This window comes from Balearica regulorum, chromosome 3, assembly GCF_011004875.1.
Source record: "Balearica regulorum gibbericeps isolate bBalReg1 chromosome 3, bBalReg1.pri, whole genome shotgun sequence".
Taxonomy (NCBI): Eukaryota; Metazoa; Chordata; class Aves; order Gruiformes; family Gruidae; genus Balearica; species Balearica regulorum.
The window spans coordinates 2,675,658-2,699,454 of record NC_046186.1 but is presented as its reverse complement, the minus strand read 5'-3'; the positions used below and the strand labels follow the sequence as shown (position 1 = coordinate 2,699,454).

Sequence of the window (23,797 nt, the reverse complement as noted above, 5' to 3'; positions counted from 1 at the left end):
TGTCTGGTAGTATGGATGTGGTCAAGTGGTCTTGGGGCTGAAGGACAGCACCAAGAACTGGCTCACTTAGCAGAGCTGTAGCTAGAATGTAGCTGTGCAAACACGGTTCTACATTTGCAGCCTGGAAAATACAGAAATGAGAAGAAGCTCTATCTTTGGTCTCATAAAGCAACTATCAAACCCCTTTCATTGTTTCATCAACCTGTACGTGGGAGAAAGAAGCAGGAGGACAATGCAAGGGGACGACTCCCATCCAAGAAAATGACTATGTGAGAAGACAGAGGGACTACAGCCATCTAAGTGCTTCAGTCCAACAGGAATGTGCTGTCCTTTGGACAATTGATTACTGAAAACGTACGAGCCATTTTAAATTTTAAAAGACAAGCACACAGATTATTCTACTAAAAGGAGGGCACAGCAGCCAATGCAGCAGTAGACTAGCAACTGACTGGAATTGTAACAACTAAAATTTGGAGGTCGTATCTCAGACTGAGACGTTCAGAGCTTGACAAGGAGCATTTGGAAGCAGACACTGTGTTCTAGGTTTGGCCTCTGCGTTGGGGGAGGTAGGGCTGCTCAGTCCTTTTCTCCAAGCTTTGTGAGAAGAGAGGTGTCACGCTGACTTACTGACTCACATCACAAACTCCTGTACAGCCTGCAAGCCCCCCCCATCAGCTCCGAGCAGCACGGTTTTCAAATAGAAAATCTCTTCTTAAACATCTGGCCTTGAGATGGTTTTCACTAGATACGTCAGCTCGCCTTTCCTTAGAGATATAGCCATTTTTGTCATTTCTTACCTGTATTTCTCATGTCACCATTTCCTGGATCATTCATCTGTCAACACCAAGTGTCATGTGCTCAAGTACTTGTCAAACTGGAGGATTTAATGAACCAGAACCTCCACCCAGAATGCCTCGACTCAAAAATCCTACCTTACTGACTCTTCAATGTTTAATACCAAAACATACTTTAGATTATCTAGTTTAATCTCCAGTTTGTCACAGACCTAGAGAGCCAAAACTTTTGTCCTTCTAGCCCTGTGAACTGAAAAACTCGCATCTCACCAAAGCATGACTTTCCAGATGGCTTCAGAAATGTCAAACACCACAGAACTTACCATTTCCTGCAGCAGTTTGTTGCCACGGCCAGTCATTTGCTTTAGAACTTGGGTGTGATCCCTAATATGCCTAAAATGCCAGGGCTGAGCTTCCAGATCTGGGTTCTCAGGCCAAATTAATATCCTTTAGTGAATTACACATAATCCTTTAGTGAATCCTAAGTATCCTTTAGTGAATTACTACTGAATTACACATAATGAACTCCAGTGTTCTTATATGCAATAGAAATGGTTGACCTTCTGTCTGTCGTACGCGGCTGCATGTGGGAAAGGGATCTGGCCTCCAATTTGTCCCGCTTTGATGCGGCGGGGATCCGCTGGGCACGTGCGGACATTTCAGTCGCACAGGGACACAAGGGCTGCTGGACAAGGCCATCCTCTGCTGTACGAATAAGAGATTCAATGACTTCCCACTTGTGTTCTACAGAGTCCTGTTAATCTGTGGACTGCTTCTAAAGGGCTTGCAGAAAGTGATCTAAGAGCAGCAAACCTACTGTCAAATTAAGTCCATTATACTATGTTTAACACAATCACTAGAAAAATGTTAGCAATTTAAAAAAAAAAACCCACCAAAAACCCAAAACCCAAAACCAAAATCAATGATCTGTCTGTCCATGCAAAGTATTCTTTTAGCCCTCCAACCCGTTTAGACAACTTCTGTATAATTTTTCAACACTTAAAAAGATAAGAGCACAAAATCAGCTACAGTATCTCACTGCTGGTCTCACTAATGTCATATAGAGATGTAAAAACTGCCTTGCTTATACTTACATACACACCATATATTGCATCTGACATACTTCTTATGGGTCGTCTTGATTTGGAACTCCTACTCACATTTTCATGTGCTTTTCTACACAACCATGAGATCTAGAAACAATGCTTCTGAGTGAGTTTTATGTCTTGAAAACAACTGCAGGAACTGGGAATTTTCCATTAAAAACCCAAAACAAATATTGCAAAACGTGGTATTATTGAACATGTTCCAACATTTCCAACTATCTATTGCTTTTTAATGAATAACTACAGTAACATTATTCAGAACTGTTATTCTAGCAGAGGTTCAGTTATTTTCCCTTTTTAAAAATTTTTAATAAACTTACCCTGTTTAAAGATCAATTTAAAAAGCAGTTAAGTAAATCTGCCATTTTAAAATCATCATAATTTCATTCACCTCATTAATTAATGGATATTCTCCACTACTTCACCCCCCCATATTGCTATAAGAGCCTCTTAATCTCCTGAACTCCTCTGGCTAGCTATAATTCAGTTTGCTCCCCCCCCCCTTTTTTTTTTCCTTGTGAAATACAATCAACTGCAAAAGTAACAAGAAGTAAAATAAGATAGACACAAGCAGAATGATTAGGGGTGTGCAGGAGAGGGGAAAAAAAAAGAAAAAGATAGCAAATACTTTTCCTGAGAACAAAGACCGTGGACTGACTGCTTTGCTGTAGTCAAACTTTGGCAAACTTTGCTGCCAGTGTAGCAAAATATTCTCAACACTAGCAGATCTTAGCTTATCATCACGTTTTGTCTTCTGATCAGTTAGCAAAGTTACAACGGCTGTCAGATTTCCTTGGGGAGTTATCTGAAGAAAAGAGCCTACCAAGGCAGAATCGCCATGCATTCTTCTCCCTGAAATTTTGAAGGCAAGACCTCTGCAAAGTACTAATTAAGCTCAAAGCTAAAATTGACCAATTTTTAACAACCAAATCTGGCCCTTAAAATGAATCAAGTTTATTTAGCTCCTGATAGAAAAAAAGGTAGCTTGCATTATCAAACTTACTGACATTTCTCACATTAAGTCGGCAGTCACACCCCACGTAAGATGGGCCAGTTCCACTTACTGCCTCTTGGTATCTAGAAAGCATTAAAACTTCATGTTTATCTTTCATGGCTCATCCAAAAGGAACCTGAGGTGCTGATCTTGAGTGGGGGTACGTGGCAGACACAGAGGTGTTCTCTTCCTTTATCTTCCTGCATCTCATAGAGAAAAGGAAGGAAAAATGCAGCAAGGTTTTCTCGCCTACTATCATAGCCCAAGCCCACAGAGATACAAGAATAATTTACCTGATGCTAACTTTCTAGGTGATGGAAAACAGCAGAATAATCCCATAAAAACAGCTACGAGCTAAGCCCATGTCCAGTTGAACTTGCTGAAGTTCAAAGCAATTCAATTACCCATTTGGGAATAAGGGCAGACACCAGCCTTAACACTTCTAACACTTGAGAAAATGGCTCTGGACTCTTTAATGATCACAAGAAATCATTTTTTCCACTCTTCTACTCACTGTACATGAGTAGGAAGTATTCTAGCATCACTGAAGAGATCCTCTTCTGCAGAGATCCTTCTCCAAATTTCCATTAAAATTCACTGCTTTATCTAATAAGCTCTGCAAAGCTCAAGACTTACAAAACCAGTTGCGCTTTTTGATATAAGACCTATATTTGATATAATCTGCATAATATGGATGTGGGCTAGAGCCAAAGTGTTCAGAGCAGGATCTTAGGTCTGGTAATTGGTTTAAGAACGATTCTGATAAAGTCACATCAACTGTGGCAAACAGGATGAGGAGAGATGCCAACTTCTACCGTTCTTTGACATACAGCTAGTCCAGGGTAGGACCCTAACAGCACTGCGCTCTCCTGTTAACAGCATCTCCAGAATTTGTAATCTTATCTTTTATAGCACCATCATTTTTTGTTAATGTAACATCCACTTTCTTGGTGTCATTGAACGCAATCTTTCCCTTTAAATGGAAGGCCAAAATCACAAGGTAAAGTTGTGGCTTTTCAGCTGAAGTAGGTTACCCCAAAGTATAGAGCAAAAAAATTACTTTCTACAACTAGTTAACTAGACAAGTGTTTTAACTACAGTCTTTCTCACAGCTTGAACTCCTTAGCTTGCCAGGTTTTTTCCCTGTGTATGTGGGCATATAGTGCTAGTGAGAACTGCTAGCTGAACAACTGTGGAGATGGATGTCCGCCAGCTATTAAAAACGTATAGGAGAGAACACAGCTGCGCTGCCTTCGCGTGCCCAGTCCCCAGACCACGCACTGGTGGAAGGACCCTTGCTCGCTCTGACTGGGCTGCTGTGTTTCCCTTCTACGTGAGGTCTCACGTAGACAGCAAGCAAAAATGGATATTAAGGATGGCATTGCTATTTCCAAAGGCAATATAATTTGCTTATCAACCGGCCTGATATTCAACAACGCGATTCACAAGAACTACCGTTCTGGATGCTTTCTGGCGGAACCAGTGATTACACAGAAACTCCACTTCCAGTTGCCCAGTCTGTTAATTTTTTTAACTATGCTTTATATTATGCAAGCTTGTTTCTCCCTCCATATATTTTTATGAGATCCAAGGACCCAAGCAAAGTTTCATTCACTCCTCCAGCCTTTCCTCCATCTCACCCACCGTTACCCATCCCAAAGGATGCAGCTGGTTCTTACAAGATGCTCAAGAGAGGAACTTTCCTTCTGAGCTATAGCTGTTCCGCAAACAGAGCGGGTGACGTATATCACGAAGCGAACGGTGCACACCATGCAGACGCAGTCAGAGGCAAAGACTGTGACCCATCAAGTGCAGCTCTAAGGAACTGCTGGAACAAAACTGGGACATTTAGGGCATAACACTATCTAGTTTTCTCAAATTCAAGCTTTGGCCTTTTCTGTTCTTACTGAACAAGTGCATCTCCTTTTATTCACAGCCAATTTAAATATTTCAGAAACGCCCAAAGCTTTGCACCACATTAAGCAAAGCTGCCTTCAAAACAGTAGTCGATGCTATGAATTCTGGGGCGCAACAGAGGATTAAGGATCTGACTCATCTGAGCCAACACTTAATGCTCATCAGTTGCAACTCCAGTATTTTCAGTGGAGTTGTACCAGTTTCCAAGAGAGAGAGAGAAGGAAAAAAAAAAAAAAAAAATCAGGCCTCAAGTGCTCATCATGTCAACGAACACAGAGCCATCCTTATCCATACGTTAGCATAATTATCTCCTGCAGTTGCATCTCTTAGTTGTGATTTTCAAAGAGGACTCTACTCCCATTCATCCTGATTCACAAACAAAATGTAACGCTTGTAATGACTGCTCTCATCCCAGGGAAACGAAAGCCTCACATTGCGGCAAGGAGTGAAATCAGACTACAAGCTGATCTATCGAGGTTAAACGTCACCGGTTCTGTTTATGAATGCAAAACACTGTCTTAGGAATGCAGAACACTGCCATACGCTTTCGATCAAAATGGTGACAGTTAATAAGAGCAGCCTGAAACTTCTGAAAATAAATCCAACGTAATCAAATACTCACCGCTACACAAATTATAGAAGGCAAGCTGAGAGCAGAATATCAACATATCATTTCTTCAGGAGGCTTCAAGTTTCTCAGCTAGTTAAAGAGCCCCAAACCCAGATTCACTACTTATATATAAGCTGTTCTTCCACTCAGTCTTCTAAATTCTTCACTGCTGGTACAATATTTTTTACTGGATGCTGGCACGCTGGCAGTAAGCAAACCCTAGCACTTTTGCCACTGATTCCACTTGGGTGAGTAACTTACTCTGCTTTATAGTATCCGCTTGACATCTTTGGAAAAGAGAGAGAGAACTTGAGATCGATCTTACATGGGAAAAATATAATATAAATGCCAATTATTGTCATAATCCAAGTCTTACAAAAGGGACTGACCTCTGACTAAGCACAGGGCTGGGAGCCAGATACTTCTGAATTCTACTCAAGACACAGACTGATTCACACTGACACCTTATCTGTCTAACCCTAACCTTCCCTTCTTCTAAAATCTGGGTTTCCTACTATTGTTGCAATTCTACAGCAACAAGGCAGAATTCAAACTCTGAGGCTGGATTCAAGGGCAGAATGAGGGAGCAGAAGGACTAACAGAGAGAAAAGCTGAGGTGGCAGCTGAGTGCTGAACCAGGGCCCAAAGCCCTGTGCCAAGAGCAAAGGAGGAGCTCTTGGATTCGGGAGCCGAAGACTAAACTTTGGATAGAAGCTCTGTAACAGAATCAGGGCAGGACTTGTGCGCTTGAGTTACACTGCTAAGCAAGTCTCACCAACACACCGAAATACTGTCTTTAACCCACACGAAAAAACAAAGACATTGTGGGAATAAAACTGAGATGTGGGCCTAACCCAGACACCAGACTGGCAGGTCACATATTTGCAGCTGTCACCATTACGGGGGTAGGTATACTGCGGTCTTTTGCCTTCGCAGTTCACTCCAGAATTTGACCAATCCTTTATTAAAAAATCCAGACAGAATCTCAGAATTCTCCTCTATTAAGTCTGCTAGTTGGGAGCATCTAAATACTTGAAACACATTTTCTGTAGAATATCCCTGTGAGGCAGGGAAGTAAAACTATGCTAATTTGTGAGAGCAAGAGGTCACAGAAAGGGACTGGCCTTCAGACAAGTCAAAATGACTTGTTCAAAGTCACACAGGTGTTCTGCAAGAAGGCAGACCAAGTGCCTGGCCAAACTTTTGAGCATTTTCTCACCACACATACAGCCATCCCACAGGGTCCATCTATAGCATCAGATGTGACAAGGTGTAGGACAAGTTTCAGAAGATGCCATCACCAGGATTTCCACCACCTCTCTTCCACACGTAAAGAAAGAGACGTTCTGAAGTATTTCAGGCACCTTCGTTCTCTCTCAGGATCTATCAACAGTAGCAACAATCAAAACACTTTCTTAAAAGAGAAATTTCTTAGTTCAGAAAACTAAAATCCAAACCCAGCAAATAACTGAAACTTAGCTATCCCTAATTTTGTGATTAACTACAAAGCAAGTTTTTTTTCCCCCTACTAGAAAACAGTTTGCAAGTGTAGTTTTACCGGCACACAGTCTTAGTGAAGACAGAGATTATACTTGGAGAACAATTCAGGAATAGATAACAGTGGCTCCTTGTAGAATATAAATCATAATGGCAAAAACATGGGCTTTTGGCCACAGTTGCTTCCATATTAGAGTTTTATTTTATTTAAAAGCATTTTGAAAAGAAACATACATCCTAATTAATGCTCTTAAAGCACTAATGCTCTTAAAGCAACAAACATTTCTTTGTAGCCCAGACCTGAACTAGGGAAATTTCCTCTTACATGACACAGAGAAGAGCCAGTCTATAGTCTCAGAGCAGGTCCAAATCTGTGTCCTGCTTGGAGCAGGAGGAGAACACCTACAGATGCAAGTCCTGAGGCTGCAGATGCATGACAGAGGGTGAACCGACCTATAACCTGTTCTTCTGCCCTTCTGCATAGCTCCAGGACTTGGTGGAAATCTCCACAGACAGTCCAGTTCACTAACCCAGCAGGAGGGAAAAAAAAAAATAAAATAAAAAATCAACCAACCAACCCACCCATAGATAGTTCCTGCCTTGGTGAGCCAGCTCAATTAGCTTAGAGAGGGCTCTGACGATTGCTGTTACAGACTCAACACATGAGGACAAGCTGATTTTGCCAAAAGCAGAAGTAGGCAGAAGAGGCACACATGCAACAAGGTTTCTTTTAGGTCCCTTTCAGAGCAGCTTAGCTGCCTGTGAAATCATGGATTAACTCATCTGGTTTATCTTAAAGGAAAACTAAGGGCTCAGTCAAGACATTATCTCAGTTAAGGAAGCTTAAAATGCCAAGTGAACATTCCTACAGCCACCAGCCATTTACATGATACCTTGTTACTGAAGACAAAACGAGCAAATTAGCAGAGTCCTCTTTCACCCAAGTTTAATTAACGTGTTTCATGTCACATTTCCAGGAAGCTGGACACTTAACACAGCTCAGCCATGTGGTGACTTGCTAAGCCACAGTAACTTCACTGGCTGTTCTTCAATGTGTGCTGACTTCGGTAGCGTTCACATACTTGTTCCTTTCTTTCTGTTGTTTTTCCTAAACCATGACAAGGCTTCACTCTAGTCCTTTTTCATCTGCATTACTCACACTGATTTTCTTTCCACTCAGCAGGCTTTTACTCACTCCCAAGACAGCTCTGTCATTGCTGGCAGTCAGATTCATAAGCACCGGCCTCATAATTCAGGTAAACTTTAAGTGATGATGTTGAAACTGTCTAGTTCTATCAGAAACCATATTTTGAGAGATAGTTTGAAGCATGTAACACAAATATCAATGGTCATATCTCACTATTAACACATATTAATTAATCAATACCACTGTGAGCCTGTGAAGTACAAGTAATTACTCTCATTATATTTACAGAGAACCCAACAGAGATATACTTGCATTGGCTAGAGGACTTAGTTTCAGATAAATAACTAATTCTTGTGAGACCAGAATCAAGAGTCTTGTGTTCACACCATGCCTCAAATTCCTCTTGAGTACTGACTCTCATCCAACTGTGGATAAAAATTAGGTAGGTGAAATGGTAATTGCAGCCAGCTGCCTACTTTTCTCTTCTGACAGAGGATGTTTGCCCCTCTACTCTGCTGAGACCCCCCTGCAGTGCTGCGTCCAGCTCGGGGGTCCCCAGCACAAGAAGGACATGGAGCTGTTGGAGCCAGGCCAGAGGAGGCCACGGAGATGCTGCGAGGGCTGGAGCACCTCTGCTCTGGAGACCTCAGGCTGAGAGAGTTGGGCTGGTTCAGCCTGGAGAAGAGAAGGCTGCGGGGAGACCTTCGAGCCCCTTCCAGTCCCTGCAGGGGCTCCAGGAAAGCTGGAGAGGGGCTGGTGCCAAGGGCAGGGAGGGACAGGCCAAGGGGAATGGCCTGAAGCTGCAGGAGGGGAGATGGAGATGGGATGGGAGGCAGCAATCCTTCCCTGGGAGGGTGCTGAGGCCCTGGCCCAGGGTGCCCAGAGAAGCTGTGGCTGCCCCTGGCTCCCTGGCAGTGGTCAAGGCCAGGTTGGATGGGGCTTTGGGCAACCTGGGCTAGTGGAGGGTGTCCCTGCCCATGGCAGGGCGTTGGAACTGGATGGGCTGGGAGGTCCCTTCCCACCCAAACCAGTCTGGGAGTCTACGATTCTATGATGCCCCATGGTAGGGGTAACCAAACTACTTTAACCATGGTAGGTTTAAGAGTTAAATTTTAATCTTATTTGGTATTTAAGTTAAAACTTTTAGGTTTTCTAAAGACTCTGTTTTCTTCTTTCCCCTTCCAAACCCACAATGCCCACCTTTTTTTAAAAGATATCTACGCTTTAATCTGGAAACTTTATACCTAACTGGGTCATCTTGGCTCATTTCCCTCTAATTTAATACTCTCTAATCCGCTCCAAATAGGTTCACCCCAGCTTTCACTCAGTCAAAAATTATTCACCTATACTTATATTGCATTCTCGATGACCATATTAACTGCACACATACTGGAATAAATCGAAAAAGCTGCTACTCCTCTAGTGGCAGCTGATTAACCGGGCACATCAATGTGCCACGATGATTCCAGAAAGCAACAGAACAACATGATACCCAACTAAAACAGCAAAGGGGCAGAACATGACTGAAATCTAGCTAAAGAACAGGAAATTAAAATGATATAATGCAGAGTTTGGAAATTTATGGTAAAAGTCTGATTCAAAGTTAAAGCTGACAGACCGTCCTTGTGCTCGCACAAAGCACAGAGAAGCTCTAAGATCACTCTGCACGCTCTGAATTACCAGTACAATAAAGATGCACAGGGCAGCGTGGCCTTACCTCCAGAATTCTTTCCTGCTGTGAACTAGATCTTTACAATTTCAAGTGGTGATTTTAATACTGAAATCCAACATATTTCTAGCTAAAAGAAAGAAGATGAGGTGGCTCAGGGGACTGGTAATGAAGTAGGAAACCACTAGTTTTGAATAGAAGACAAGCCACCAGCACTAGAAAATAACTAATTAATGGTTGTATCAAGAAGTCTTTTTGAAATACATCGGTAGTTTAGTTTCCAACACAAAACCCCTGGCAGTCGTTACTTTTTGCTGCGACTCCCTCTACAGAAGCCTGCGACTGCATGCCACTTGCACTAATAATCTTCATCCCTGAAATAATCCATCTGGGAAAATACGATTGCATTCACAGGAGCCCAGTTTCTTGCTACCTGTCCCGTAGACAGGATTTCTCTTTCCAACTCAGTCTGACAGAAGGTGCAAAAGTCAAGAGGTCAAAGTATCTCAAGAAGCTGATTGCCAGTGGACAAGCTTTTGGTCGTGCCTATTAAAGAGGGATAGGGAACAGTGATATAGGATGGGCCAGTGAGAGAGATGGATGACAGCACGGAACAGGTCAAGCCTTTCCTTTCAGCCTGACAAGCTTCAAACTTTGAATTCATTTGCTTATTTACTGAAGGAATAGCATGGATAACAATTACATTGAAGATTCATGACAGAAGTCATTTAAAAGAACAAACTAATAGGCTCAAATTCAAAAATGAGATTTGGACAACTTCAATTTGTACTGGGATTCAAGGTACAGCAGTGGTTGCTTGGACCAATACATCCAATTCTAACGTTAGGTTAGGTGCCCTACCTTTCTGCCTTTGTTATCTAATACCATGTTAATGGTGTGCTCATCCCCGTTCACCAAGTCTGTAATGGTGCTAAACTCTCTTGCACAGCTCTGGTATCCCTCTCATACGTTCAGAAGATGTATGGAGATTCTCTTTTAACGTTACCTTTTTGCTGATCCAGGCTGAGTTTCTAAGAACTGCATCATTTTCCTTCTCTTTCAGTGACACAAAAGTAGAAGTAGAAATAACACATAAGCCAGACCAAGTAAGGCAGTAAATGTTTAAACGTCTAGCAAATACCAAACCACTGGAACTCCCTCCAATTTAGCCAACTGTTGATAATCACTGTAACCATTTCTCTGCTCTTTTTAGACAAATTAATAGAAAAAAACCCACCAAACAATTAATTTTTGTGGGTTTTTTTAGCTTGTACTTACACTACTGGAAAAGTTCTGAGCATACTTTACATGGGGATGGGACGTTATAAAGCCTCTTGAGGGTCTTCAATGTTATTCACCATTCTGTAAGACACAATTAAAACATACAAAACCGTTAAGAGATCTCTGTGAAAGGCAAATACATTCTGACTTCTTGTTATCCGGTGTACAATTATACAACCGCCTTACAGAGGGCAACTTTACGGCGGTTTCACCAGGCAGTAGCACCAAATCACTTCTCGTTAAAAAACCCACCAAGACAGCCCCTTCAGGATCCTTCTCAATCACCCAACCCATCCCTCTGCTACAAGGCAGTAAAATGTATACCAATCACTAAATATAACCACGGTTAAGAAAAATGCTCCCTAGAAGCACTGAATTTTCTTATATCATCTTTCAATTTTTATTTTTTAAATGGATCATTAAAGCGTCACCCTCTTTCTTTGCCTTCAGCGGGAGCTTTGACATGGTTTGCAACAAACCCATGGTCTTAAAAGTCTGGTAAATAATCTTTTACATCCAAACAGCCTATAAATTATAACAACTCAAGTTCTAAATGGATACTTTACAGATCTAAACAAGGCTGAGTATTCTGAGCTTGTGCACACCCATATGTTAAAACCTGGAAAGGTTCAATCACATTATTCTGGATAATCTGTAACTAATCCAGACCCATACATAATCACAGACATATACTTCAATGCACATGGTAGATTCCTAAGGAGAAAGTTGATGTCTGGTAATCAGTCCAGAGACAAAAATTTAAATTACAATTGATTTCTTTTGGCCACAAGTAAATTAATCTATGCAATCATTTAGCCTTATGACAGTTACCTACCCTTTTAACTCACAAAAGCTATTAAAAGGATTATTTGGCGAACATCCGCAAAGAGCTCAGAAGACAGGTACTATGTTCTGAAAAGGAATGACCTAATAGAATTTTCTTTAGCTATCACTGCTGATGTCTTTCTCCACAAACTAACATGGACTGAAAGTGCTCCAAAAGTCAAACTGTTAACCAATGGGAAAGAGAAAGGCAGGATAATATATCCAGGCAGATGCAGAAAGAACTAGAGTATTTACACTTCAGGCTATGGGCGTATGTGAGCTGGGTAGAGAACAAGTGGGTAGAGTAGTACAGGGATTTGCATGGGATGATTTACTCTGCTCCATAAAGAGACATCCGTAATATTAGCAACCAAGCCTTGTGGACAGACACATCTCAGCTCTTCTCCGTGGTTAAGAGTGATCCAGATGCCATAGCACGACTCTTCCTCGATCACAGGCTTTGAGGAAGATCTGCAGCTATTCCAGATGGAGTCCACTGGGCATACACAGACTATCGTTTACGTGGCTTTTTTCTTTTTTTCCTTCGTGAAAAAAAAATCTTAGGACCTCCGAGGGCAAAAGGCTGGGCTGAATGAGCTTTTCCAGAAGTAGCAGCAGTCAGCTCCTGGCCACCAGCTTTCCCAGGGGGTTTAATCCTGCCCCCACCCAGACGTGGCAAAGGAAAGCGCTGGGTGTTTTCAGAGAGGGAGCTGCTGAGAGCTGGCTGCTGCCATTTCCAAAACAATTCATTTGGCCCACATCTAGGTCTTGGGCTGCCTTCCTCCTCTCCAGGAAAGGAGGTCGCCAAGAGCAAGGTCACAGACAAGATGAGTGGTCCCAGCAGACCGCAGGTCACGTACTGTGGCCCGGGAGAGAAACTGCGACACCGAAGTCCAGATGGATGGAAAAGACAAAGACACAGGTGCCTCACAGTCAGCCATCCCAAACCTTTTAAAGATAGTTCTACACCAAAACACTTCTCTGTTAAAGCTCTTAACTGCATTTAAAACATTCTTCCTGAAGCAGTCACAAAAAATATGAGATCATGCTGCTGACTTATTGCCAAATTTTGAGTTAAATACAGAGAACTGGTTTGTTTTCCAAAGAGGAACAAATTACACTTAAATATATACAAACTTTCTGAAGGTCAGAGAGGCTAATGATAGAGAACTGGATTCCTCAGAGAAAGATTTGCTTCCAGGGTGAGGAGCGTGGAAGAGGCAAAGAACAAAACCCACAAAGGAAAGAAAAGATCACCTTCCATCATCGTGAAACGCAGTACTAAAACTGGAACACGAGGAGACGAGATAGAAAGCCAAAGAAAAAGGCTGCAGTAACTCAGGTACGAGATGACAAAGGCAGGACAATGATATTAGTGATACTAATGGAAGAGGGGAAAAAAAATAGTACAGACCTTAGATGTTATAAATGAAGGGCCATTAGGATCTAGACCAAATTTGGGATGTGAACAAAGGAGGAAAAAGGAACTTTTCCAAGAGACTCCAGATCTGCGAGCCCAGACAGAGGATGACAGCACATCAGCAGAAACAAACAGGCGAGAGTTCATGAGAAAATAAGAGAAATTCTCCACTTTTGCTGTATTAAAGGTTGAGGCAGCACTATTACAGTCTGAATGCGATCACAAACTGTCACAGACAGAGCCAAGCTGCCAGGCGGGTAGAGGAATCCTCAGCTCTGCCTCGGTGGCTGGACATGGGAAAGCCAACGCAGTTACACAGGAAGGAGAGGAAGCTAGTGCTTCCGATGTCTGATGCCAGAACAGAACGGCTGCACTTGAAAAGGGTTACAAATAGTCTTTGACTCAACGTTAGTCTAAAGTTCAGTGGCACAGAAATACCTTCCCTGCCCCCATCCACGTAAAGGTTGCTTAAATGTTTTTGTAATCTAAGGGCACATCAGAGAGGAGACAAGCAACCCCGTGCCTCTAATTTTAGCCAAAGTTCAGCCCTGAACAATGTAACTTCTACCACCACCAAATCATGAGTCTGAAATCATGAATCCCTCTTTCCCTCAGGCTCCTTTTAGCATAAACCTGTGCTGGTTTCAGCTGGGATACAGTTAATGTTCTCCATAGCAGCTAGTACGGGGCTGTGTTTGGGATTTGTGCTGGAAACAGTGTTGATAATATAGAGATGTTTTAGTTCCTGCTGAGCAGTGCTTACACAGAGCCAAGGCCTTTTCTGCTCCTCACACCCTCCACCAGCGAGTAGCTGGGGGTGCACAAGGAGTTGGGAGGGGACACAGCCGGGACAGCTGACCCCAGTGACCAGAGGGATGTTCCGTACCATATGACGTCATACTCAGCATATAAAGCTGGGGAAGAAGAATGGACATTCAGAGTGATGGCGTTTGTCTTCCCAAGTCACCGTTACGTGTGATGGAGCCCTGCTTTCCTGGAGATGGCTGAACACCTGCCTGCCATGGGACACGGGGAATGAATTCCTTATTTTGCTTTGCTTGCGTGCGTGGCTTTTGCTTTCCCTATTAAACTGCCTTTGTCTCAACCACGAGTTTTCCCACTTTTACTCTCCCCCCTCCCACCGGTGGGGAACAAGCGAGCGGCTGCGTGGGGCTGAGCTGCCGGCTGGGGTTAAACCGTGACAAAATCGAAGCAGCAAACCAGGTTTGATCACAGCAGCAAAAGCAGGTGCCACCACAATCTCTAGTTGATATGCAAGTAAGAATTCACAAACCTTTGCCCTTTTCGCATTATTCATTAAATAAATTATCTGCTAACACAGGGAAAACACTACCAGCTCCCCTTCCTATTTCTGATACAGACAATAAAAAAAAAATCAGTATTAATATGGAAATCATGGCCACAGTTGTAGAATCAGATGTAATGAACAATCTTGTCCCCAGCTTAAGTTGCTATAAAGGCAGCTTAAATTTACAATGGATGAGTCTTCATGGCAATCTGTTTTTCAGATATTAAAAATCTCATTTTCTCAGTGCCAAGGACAAGTGGAAGTGTGAAGCACTGGAGTATCAACTCTGCATTTGTCTCACTTGACATGAAATCATTCTCATTTTAGTTCAGATTTTTAATACATTCTTGGGATCCACTTCAGTTTTCTTCATTTCTCACTGTATGCAATTAAATGTTTTGAAGTATAGTTCACCCTGATCCACAATGCCCTGCAGAGGCAAGGAGGAAGTCACTTGGTAAAGATGAGGTTGATGTCACTTATTTGGAAGAGAAATTAATTTTTCCTTTTAATTTCTGAATGAGTCACGTAGTAAAAAACAATGCTACCACTTTGTATTTCACTAATACCTTCCTTGGTCAGTTCTTAAAAAGGGTTTTACAAATAACAAATTAAAAGCCTTTGTCCTTGGGGAAGAGAAACATCACAATTTGTCAAAAGTAAAACATGAAAAGAGGGGCTAAATTCTTGGCTTAAAGCCACGGAGGATAGTATCAGCAGCTGAACATGGTATCTGCCCAAGGACACAAGCCCCACTACTACAGTAGGACTATTAGCAACCAGCTACTGAAATATAGAACAACCAAGTTTCAGCTTGCTGATAACCCTGGTGCATTGGATGGTGAAGAAATTCAGCCCTGAGAATGAAGTTCTACCACTGCTGAATTTGCAATAAAGGCAGATTCCCAACCCCATGCAGAATTACAAACCAATACTCTCCTAGAAGTAACAAAAAAAGTCAAAATTTAAATCTTTTACTTAATGTACAGCTTAAGGTCTGTAGCACTTGTCAGGTCCTCGGGCTGGACTCTGTGCATGCGTACGTGTCTATAAACTTGGGCTGTTAACATTTCATCCGCTTCACTTTCTCTGCGCTGAGGCCAGCATAAAGTAAAACAAACCAGTTACCTGGCTTAACTTAAGTCCAGAAGATATCTTGCCTCAAACCCAGCAAGAGACCAAGGATCCATCCATTCTAGTTCATTCCGATGGTTAATCACCCTCTCCATTACAAATTTGTACCCGAATTCTAGTCTGAATGTTTCTGGCTTCAGATTCCAGGCAGTAGCTCCTGTTAAGCCTTTCTTTGCTAGCTTAGAGCCCCTTATTCTTGGGAGATGTTCAGACAGGCTGTTGTTTACCCAGTGTTTTTAAAATTCCAGCTACAGCACTCGTATCAAAACCTAAAGATAAATTCATCTGGGTGCACGCACAAAAGTAGGACTAGTGTCCAAAATACTAAAGCTAATCTAGGACTCTCTAGCCCATTTTCCCAAAATAGGCCTATTAGGAAAAAAAAAAAAAAAATGCTCTGCCATATGACTTAAGGATGTGTTACATCTGTGCCCTGGAAAGCAAGGTTAAGAACCTTCTCTAAGAGCTGCCATCTCCTGAGCACGCACTGTGGCTTGGCAACGTGCAGCAACCAGTTTCAGGCGGTCGTTGTACTGCAACACGAAGAGTAGAGGTGTTTCTTAAGTCTCCAGGCTCCAAGTTATTTAAATATCACTACGTTAAGTCAGTACACTGATCCGTACCTTGAGCATGGTCTTGTGCAGGCCCTCAAGAAGGCGCGCACCAGGTCTCGTCAAGAATCGTTGCTAAACAAGCAACGCAGTCACTGCATCTGCTGCAGCTTCTGGGTTACGTTGAACCGATGTTTGCAAGGAGCGTGTTGGCTCAGCTGGAAGGTAAGAAGGCAGGAATTGCTATGGCAGAGACCTTATCGTAAAGGACAGGTTGTGACCTTCCAATCATAGACTCAAAGAACGGTTGAGGTTGGAGGGGACCTCGGAGGTCATTTTGTCCAAGCTCCTGCCACCCAGAGCTGGTTGCCCTGGACCATGTCCACATGGCTTTTGAATACCTCCAACGTTGGAGATTTCACCACCTCTCTGGGCAACCTGTGCCAGTGAATCAAAGGAGGCCAAAGGGAACAAGAGAGCATACAGCTTACGAACACAAAAATTCTTGAAGATACTGCTCAGAAGTTACCTCCAACCAACATTGTTTTCAGTCTTACTGTGACTGTGTTGGTTTACCAAACCCTTTACAGTACTACCCAGGAGAATGCCATAATTTGGGATTATGATGAGGGAATACAGCAGCATCTTGCCAAACTTACTGCAAAAATTTTTTTATGGGACCCTCTTCTTCCTCCGAACTCTTTAACTGAAAGGAAACCACTGCAACAAGCCTTTTCCCCTTCAGAAAACACATGCCTCAATCTTGTGATAAAGCCACAGCTGGTAAACTTAAAAAAGCAAGCAAGTAAATCATTGCTTCCACAACACGCCCTGCAGTAGGTCTCCACAGAACAATTAGCCAAGGATTGCAGTTAGAATTGTTTCTCTCTTCTCTTCCCTCTTCAACCTCATGCAAAAGAAACATCCTTACCCAAATTTAGTGGCATCGCCTAGAGTGCAAGCCGAGGCCAGGCTCCATTTTGAAGCAGAATAGCAACGGATCCTCTCTACAGAAAGACTCAGGTCACAAAATTACAAAGTTTCCCAAACTCACCCAAGGCTTCCAGAAAGGCAGAAAAGTTAATCTGTTTTTCACTGGAAAGGACCCCAAGTTGCTCCAGAAGTCCCAGAGTATATAAAAGGCAACACAGTCCCAGTAAAAGGACATAATTTAGTATTGCTTTGTCCTCAATGGCAGCTGGAAAATGAAATACTGTCATCAAGATACATCTGCAGACACATTCCATAAGAGAACCCCAGGTTATATTATCATTATTGCTTACAAATGAGCTTCAGGCCTTAATGTACCAAGCACCTATGCTGTTGTATCTCTTGAATTTCAGTATGTTGTCCCCTGCCATCATGTCTAAAAGCTTGCCTGGAACCAAAGGCCAGACACGAATTAGCTTTTCTGCCTAAAATTACAAGTGAATCTCATGAGCGGAAGACTGACAGCGAGGCACACGACCTCACGGCTAATAGCGATAGCTAACGGCTGCTACAAAGACCACTTCCTTAATGATCAAATAGGTTATCTTAATCCACTTAGATCAGTTTGAGCACTGAAACACATGAGGAAGAGCAAGATGGTCATTCACACGTGAGAGAATTTAAGGAGATGGTGACTCTCAGCTGAGTGGTTCAGTTCAGAATGTGTGACGCTGCATTGCAACGGAGCAGAAGCTGTCACGAAATTAGTAACTGCATGTCAGAAGACAACATGCAGGAGCAGAGAGCTGAAGGAGCAGTCCCACCCCAGCTAATTCCTATAGGGCCACAATGGGCAAGATATACCCTAAAGTAGAATGAAGATTTAAAGCACTTACATGCCAGCAGTAGGGATTATACCTTGAACTCTGTGGATATGCACACCACAAGGCACATACGTTAATCTGGACAAAACTGCAGATGGGAGATTGCCAAGCCCTCGAGTCCAAGCCTGGGCCAAACATACAATAAATGAGAGGCTCATTCAAAAAAAGATCCTAATTAACACTAATTAACTTGACAATTTTCTGCTAGGAATACAGTGACATAGTAGCACCGGATATGCCAACTGAAATGAGATTCTGTATTGCCAAGCATACTGTGAGTACACCTCCAGTGCAGAATATTGTTAGATGTGAGCATCTCAGCTTACTAAGTCTATTCAGGCACGCTCACGTGTACTGCATACCTGTGCGGTTATAACCACAGTAACGCTGGAGTTAAATTTCTCACCAACTGGAACTGCTCAAATTAATTACTATCCAGTATGCTATGGAAGAACTTGACCTCCTGAAGTGCCCCAAGTTTGCCATCTCTCTATTCTAGTTAGCACCAAGTATCAGTTTTGGCACAGAGGAATTATGAAGACAGGCTGAGAGAGCTGGGCTGGTTCAGCCTGGAGAAGAGAAGGCTGCGGGGAGACCTTGGAGCCCCTTCCAGTCCCTGCAGGGGCTCCAGGAAAGCTGGAGAGGGGCTGGTGCCAAGGGCAGGGAGGGACAGGCCAAGGGGAATGGCCTGAAGCTGCAGGAGGGGAGATGGAGATGGGATGGGAGGCAGCAATCCTTCCCTGGGAGGGTGCTGAGGCCCTGGCCCAGGGTGCCCAGAGAAGCTGTGGCTGCCCCTGGCTCCCTGGCAGTGGTCAAGGCCAGGTTGGATGGGGCTTTGGGCAACCTGGGCTAGTGGAGGGTGTCCTGGCCCATGGCAGGGGGGTGGAAGTAGATGGGCTTTGAGGTCCCATCCAACCTACACCAGTCTGGGATTCAATGAATTACTTAACCTGTTTGCAATTTGGGTGCAGGATGCAGACCAAGCATACTATGCTCAGCAGCGCACACTAGAAACAGGAAAGAAACTACTGCTATTACAGCCTCCAGGTCTCAGCGGGGAGCTCGCTCGCATTGGAGAACTACCCGACAGAGTTGCCCTGCACACCACACATTGCAAGAGGTACCCAACTGAAGGAATACGAGCAACAGCAGCAGCATCCTCCTGCAGGTCCAAGATGTCAGCAGTGCCTTCACAACATCCATTGTATTTTAATCATAGAATCATAGAATAGTTTGGGTTGGAAGGGACCTTAAAGATCATCTAGTTCCACCCCCCTGCCATGGGCAGGGACACCCTCCACTAGCCCAGGTTGCCCAAAGCCCCATCCAACCTGGCCTTGACCACTGCCAGGGAGCCAGGGGCAGCCACAGCTTCTCTGGGCAACCTGTGCCAAGGCCTCAGCACTCTCACAGTAAACAGTTTCTTTCTAACATCTAATCTAAATCGACCCTCCTTCAGCTTAACCCCATGACCCCTTGTCCTGTCACTACACTCCCTGACAAACAGTCCCTCACCATCTTTCCTGTAGCCCCTTCAGGTACTGGAAAGCCACAATTAGATCTCCCCGGAGCTGCCTTTTCTCCAGGCTGAACAATCCCAACTCTCTCAGCCTGTCCTCATAGCAGAGGTGCTCCAGCCCTCTGATCAGCTTCGTGGCCTCCTCTGGACTCGCTCCAACAGCTCCATGTCTCTCCTGTACTGGGGCCCCCAGAGCTGGACACAGCACTCCAGGTGGGGTCTCACCAGAGTGGAGTAGAGAGAGGGACAGGATCACCTCCCTCAACCTGCTGGTCACGTATAAGTATAGTCTTTTAAAGACAGGCCTTCCTCTTTGGCTGTGAATTCCGCTCAGACCTGTAGCTAGCTTGTCCCAAAGAGCATACAAACGTCCACCACAAAGACTAATGCTCAGTTGCTAAGCAGGTCATGGCCAGTGACAGGCAAGTTCAAGAGCACGAAAATGGGGGGTACTGCAAAAACGTACAACAGTCCCAAGAAAATGGAGCGTTCATCCAACTGGTCAGGCAGAGCCCTTTCTTCATCCATGGCTCTCCAGCAGACCTCTACACACCTTAGTAGATGCCACCAAACCTTCTTCAGCAGAATTCCAGAGATCACACTTGCCATCAGGCCACCTGACAGAGGGATATTAATTGCAAGACAGGGGTACCACGAACCCTTGGCGAGCACAAGAAACTGCTACTACACAATCCTGTGCAAATCAGAAGGTGACAAGACACAAGCATATTCAGCTGAAGTGAGCTGAAGAACATACGCCCAGTTGCTGACCTAAGAAAAGAAACCAGAAGTGTGTACCTCATCACTAGTTCTGGGAACAAGCATAGAAGAGAAATAAGTAATGATCCTTATGATCCTTTATTTTTTGTACTTCTGTACAGCACAAAAAAGTATGAAGAGGAATGTGGTATCACTTACCAATAGCAAATACACTGCATAAAATTTAAGAGAAGTATTATCTTCTTTAAATAGGTTTTGGATTTAAGATCATCATCACTTTTTCCCAGAGTAATCTGATAACAAGCTGTACAAACAATAAACTAGTTTGGAACTTTAAAAAACATTATCTGGTGTTCAGAAAAGCTCTGCAAGCTCCCAGTTACTTGTAATAAAATAAGCATGCAACCTTTTTCCATCCCCAAACAAGTTAGCATAAAATTGTGCCATAAAAGGAGACTACAAGCATGGCAGTCTCGCCGACGCCTGCCCTCTGCCTTCCAACTGAAGGTAGGTTTGATGGCCAGTCGTAGGGCACCCAGGGCACCCATCTGTTGTTCACTTCAGAATACAATTAGTTATCAGAGAATCTGCACGTCCGCCAGTGATGCTGGAACTGGGCTGGGATCTGGCAGATGTGTCCTCACTGCAGCAGCAGGTGCAGATCAAACTCATCTCCTCGCCCCTCTCCATCCCATGCCCTTGTCAACTGGTTGTGCTTAAAATACTGATCTGCGGCTCTACTCTCCTCTTCTGCTTTCCTCTCTGATGACCCAGACTTTCATCAGGCCCACCTCTAAGGGTATTATCCATGTCAAGCAAACAGTCCGATTCAAGTGTTTTTTCCCCAGAAAGCCTGTGCGGCTGTCTTCACCCCTGCAGAGGTACATGCTTCAGCAGATGCAAGTTGAAGAGGACAATCTTTTTTGTCCAAGGTAAAGCTGTACTCTGGCAATTTTATTCTCAGGACACTCCCATCTTATTTCTACCCACTGACTAGTTTCGAAGAGACAGATGACTTTGGTCAGCAGACTGGCAGTGATGAAAATGTTCTGGTTATACTGGTATTATGAAAATAAATCATATTTAAAAAGGGGGCATTTAGTAATCTGCTTTTGTAATTTCAAGGTTTGAGGCACTTCATTGTTGAGAATCGCACACTTGAAAAAGAACAATATCTGCCTGTGAAAGTGACGTTTATTTCTTTGTTTGAGGTGTTTTTCACGTGGTTACTTATTGCCTGAACAGCATATGAAGGACAACAAGAGATCAGTACGCCATAGGCCTTACTGCTACAAATACACCCTGTACAGAAACCTCACACACTCTCGAACGCTTCTGTCCAAATAAATAAAAAAAGTCCTGAGCACCTATTAGAAGTGGCAGCGACATTCAAGCAAACATCAACGGGATGCTCAAGCAGGACATCCTAACAGCAAGCACAGTTACTTCCCTGATCTGTCCCCTTAGCACGCCCCAGATGGAGACCGCTGGCCAGCTAAATATTCTTGCAAAGACCTTCTCCTGCTTAACATATTAACAGGGGTTTATAGGAGTGACTGTCTGGAACACTGCTTGACAATGCTAGTAGCAGAGTTCCAAGAAATCAGTAGTTTGGCAATTACAAATACAGCAATACATGCTGAAATATGTGCTCACGCTTGCTAAACCTGTAATCCAAGTTTTCTTTTTTTTCCCCTCCCCATAATAAGTGGTTTAAATTTAGCAGGAATGATTCACTCGGAGCAGGTTTGCTTATTTTTTTTTTCACTTGGAATCCATCTTGGACGACATCTAACAGGAAGACTGGAGGAGGGAGGCAGAATCTGGCTTTCTAAAGAAAAGACAGGCCATTAAACGCAGTGTCTTCCGTAATTTTGCCGTTAACTTAAGTACCTCTATAACTTGGCAATTTCCTCCTGCAATAAACAGCAGATACAGGGCAGACACATACCCAACCAGTATTCTAGTGCTACTTTCGCTCTAGGCTGGATTCAGGGCAAAAAAAAAAAAAAAAAAAGAGCCATTCCCTGGGGTCTTAAGACATACCCCATATCCCCTGATGATCTGCTGCAGCATCATAATACAACCGTAGGAGCCCCCTGCGCTGCTCTCAACCTAACCTGGCTAAGCAGCACCTTTGCCTTGTACAAGTCAGGCTTGGGGGCAAGGACCATGTACCCATTTGTGCATTTTGCTTAAAAAAAAACCAAAAATCCCTCCTGCTTTGAGGCTTCAATCATGGAAGTCTCCAGTTCTACTGGTCTTGTTCATAACTTCGGAGACTTCGCCTATTTTGCTGCGGACAGGAAGGGATTAAGCCAAGTTTAGGCAAGCGGCAGCACAGGGAGGACAGGGCTCTTTAGTCTCAGTGCTCTACCTACTGCCGAAAAAAAGCCGCGTCAGTGGCAGAAAGCCTTGACTGCAGACGCAGAACTCTGGCAGGTGGCTTTTGACGCATGGAAGGTAACTGGGAAGGAGGTAGGCAGAAGAGCAGATGACAGCTTTGGGACAGCACTGTAGGACTATTACGGCAAAACTTTGCTAAATATATCTGCAGTGCAAAGTAGGTGGGTCAGAACATACCTCCAAGAGAAATCCGTATTTGGAAGCATAGCCCAAGTGGCAAACTATATGTTCAAAGGAGGTATAAGCAGAAGCATAAGGGCTTTAAGCAAGAACACTTGAAGGATTTGGAGTCTCCCTTCCCCCCCTCACACATACATATTCAGATAAAAGCACAAGGCAAGCCTGCAATGTAAAATACTCTTTAGGAAGCAGGCCAGAAAAATAAACCAATGCACAGAGAGGTGAACCAACCTCTAGTCTCAAATGAAATTATTTAGGAAGCTTGGAACCAAATCGAGACTCTGAGCTATCGGCCTCATCCTCCCACCTGCAGCTGGGCTGAGACTCAGCAACTCATTCCACATGTGGTGCACAAAGCTGCTGAACTGCAAACGGTGAGCCGGTTATTTCCTGAACACACAGTACTCTCAGAGCTATATAAAACAGAATGCTAATTCCAGTGTCAAGGATCTAATAAGATGAGAACAAAAAGCAGAAAACAAGGAAGTTTTATTATGGAGAATTCTGAAAAACTGATGAATTCTGTTGGGCTGTGACAGAGTTCTGCTGAATTCGCTCAGAACAGGAAATCCAGCTTCAGCTGTGGGAATGTATTGGAAGTGTTGGTAAAAGCCAAAACTGCAGAACATTTGGAAATGCATAATTTAGTAGAGGACATCCAGTACAGATTCATAAAAGGAAGGTCATGCCTGACAAATCTGCTGAAATCCTTTTTATTATACGACCAAATCGTTAGGTTAGACAAGAGTGAAACAGTGGACATAAGTTATCAGGATCTCAGGAAAGCATTTGATTTTGTACCACTCAGACTGATTTACAAAGTCATAAAGCATTGGGCAGGGAAAAGGAACTGAAATGGATTAAAGAACGTTTTAGGGATCGGAACAAAAGCAACGTAGTGAGC

General features: G+C 43.5%; 1 protein-coding gene across 18 annotated transcripts in view; it reads right to left on the bottom strand.

Annotated features, from left to right (window-relative positions):
- Positions 1 to 23,797, bottom strand: part of HMBOX1 (homeobox containing 1) — a 127,647-nt gene that overhangs the window by 67,854 nt on the left and 35,996 nt on the right. For 7 of the 18 annotated variants that reach the window (XM_075750357.1, XM_075750351.1, XM_075750367.1 and 4 more), the window contains exon 2: positions 11,013 to 11,096. In XM_075750357.1, coding sequence (XP_075606472.1) covers positions 11,013 to 11,035 — 23 coding nt within the window. In that variant the 5' untranslated portion in view covers positions 11,036 to 11,096. Of the gene's footprint in view, positions 1 to 6,640; positions 6,698 to 9,782; positions 9,865 to 11,012; positions 11,097 to 18,102; positions 18,194 to 23,797 lie in introns of those variants that run through there. The other 11 variants (XR_012834974.1, XM_075750349.1, XM_075750360.1 and 8 more) reach the window with 5 other exon arrangements.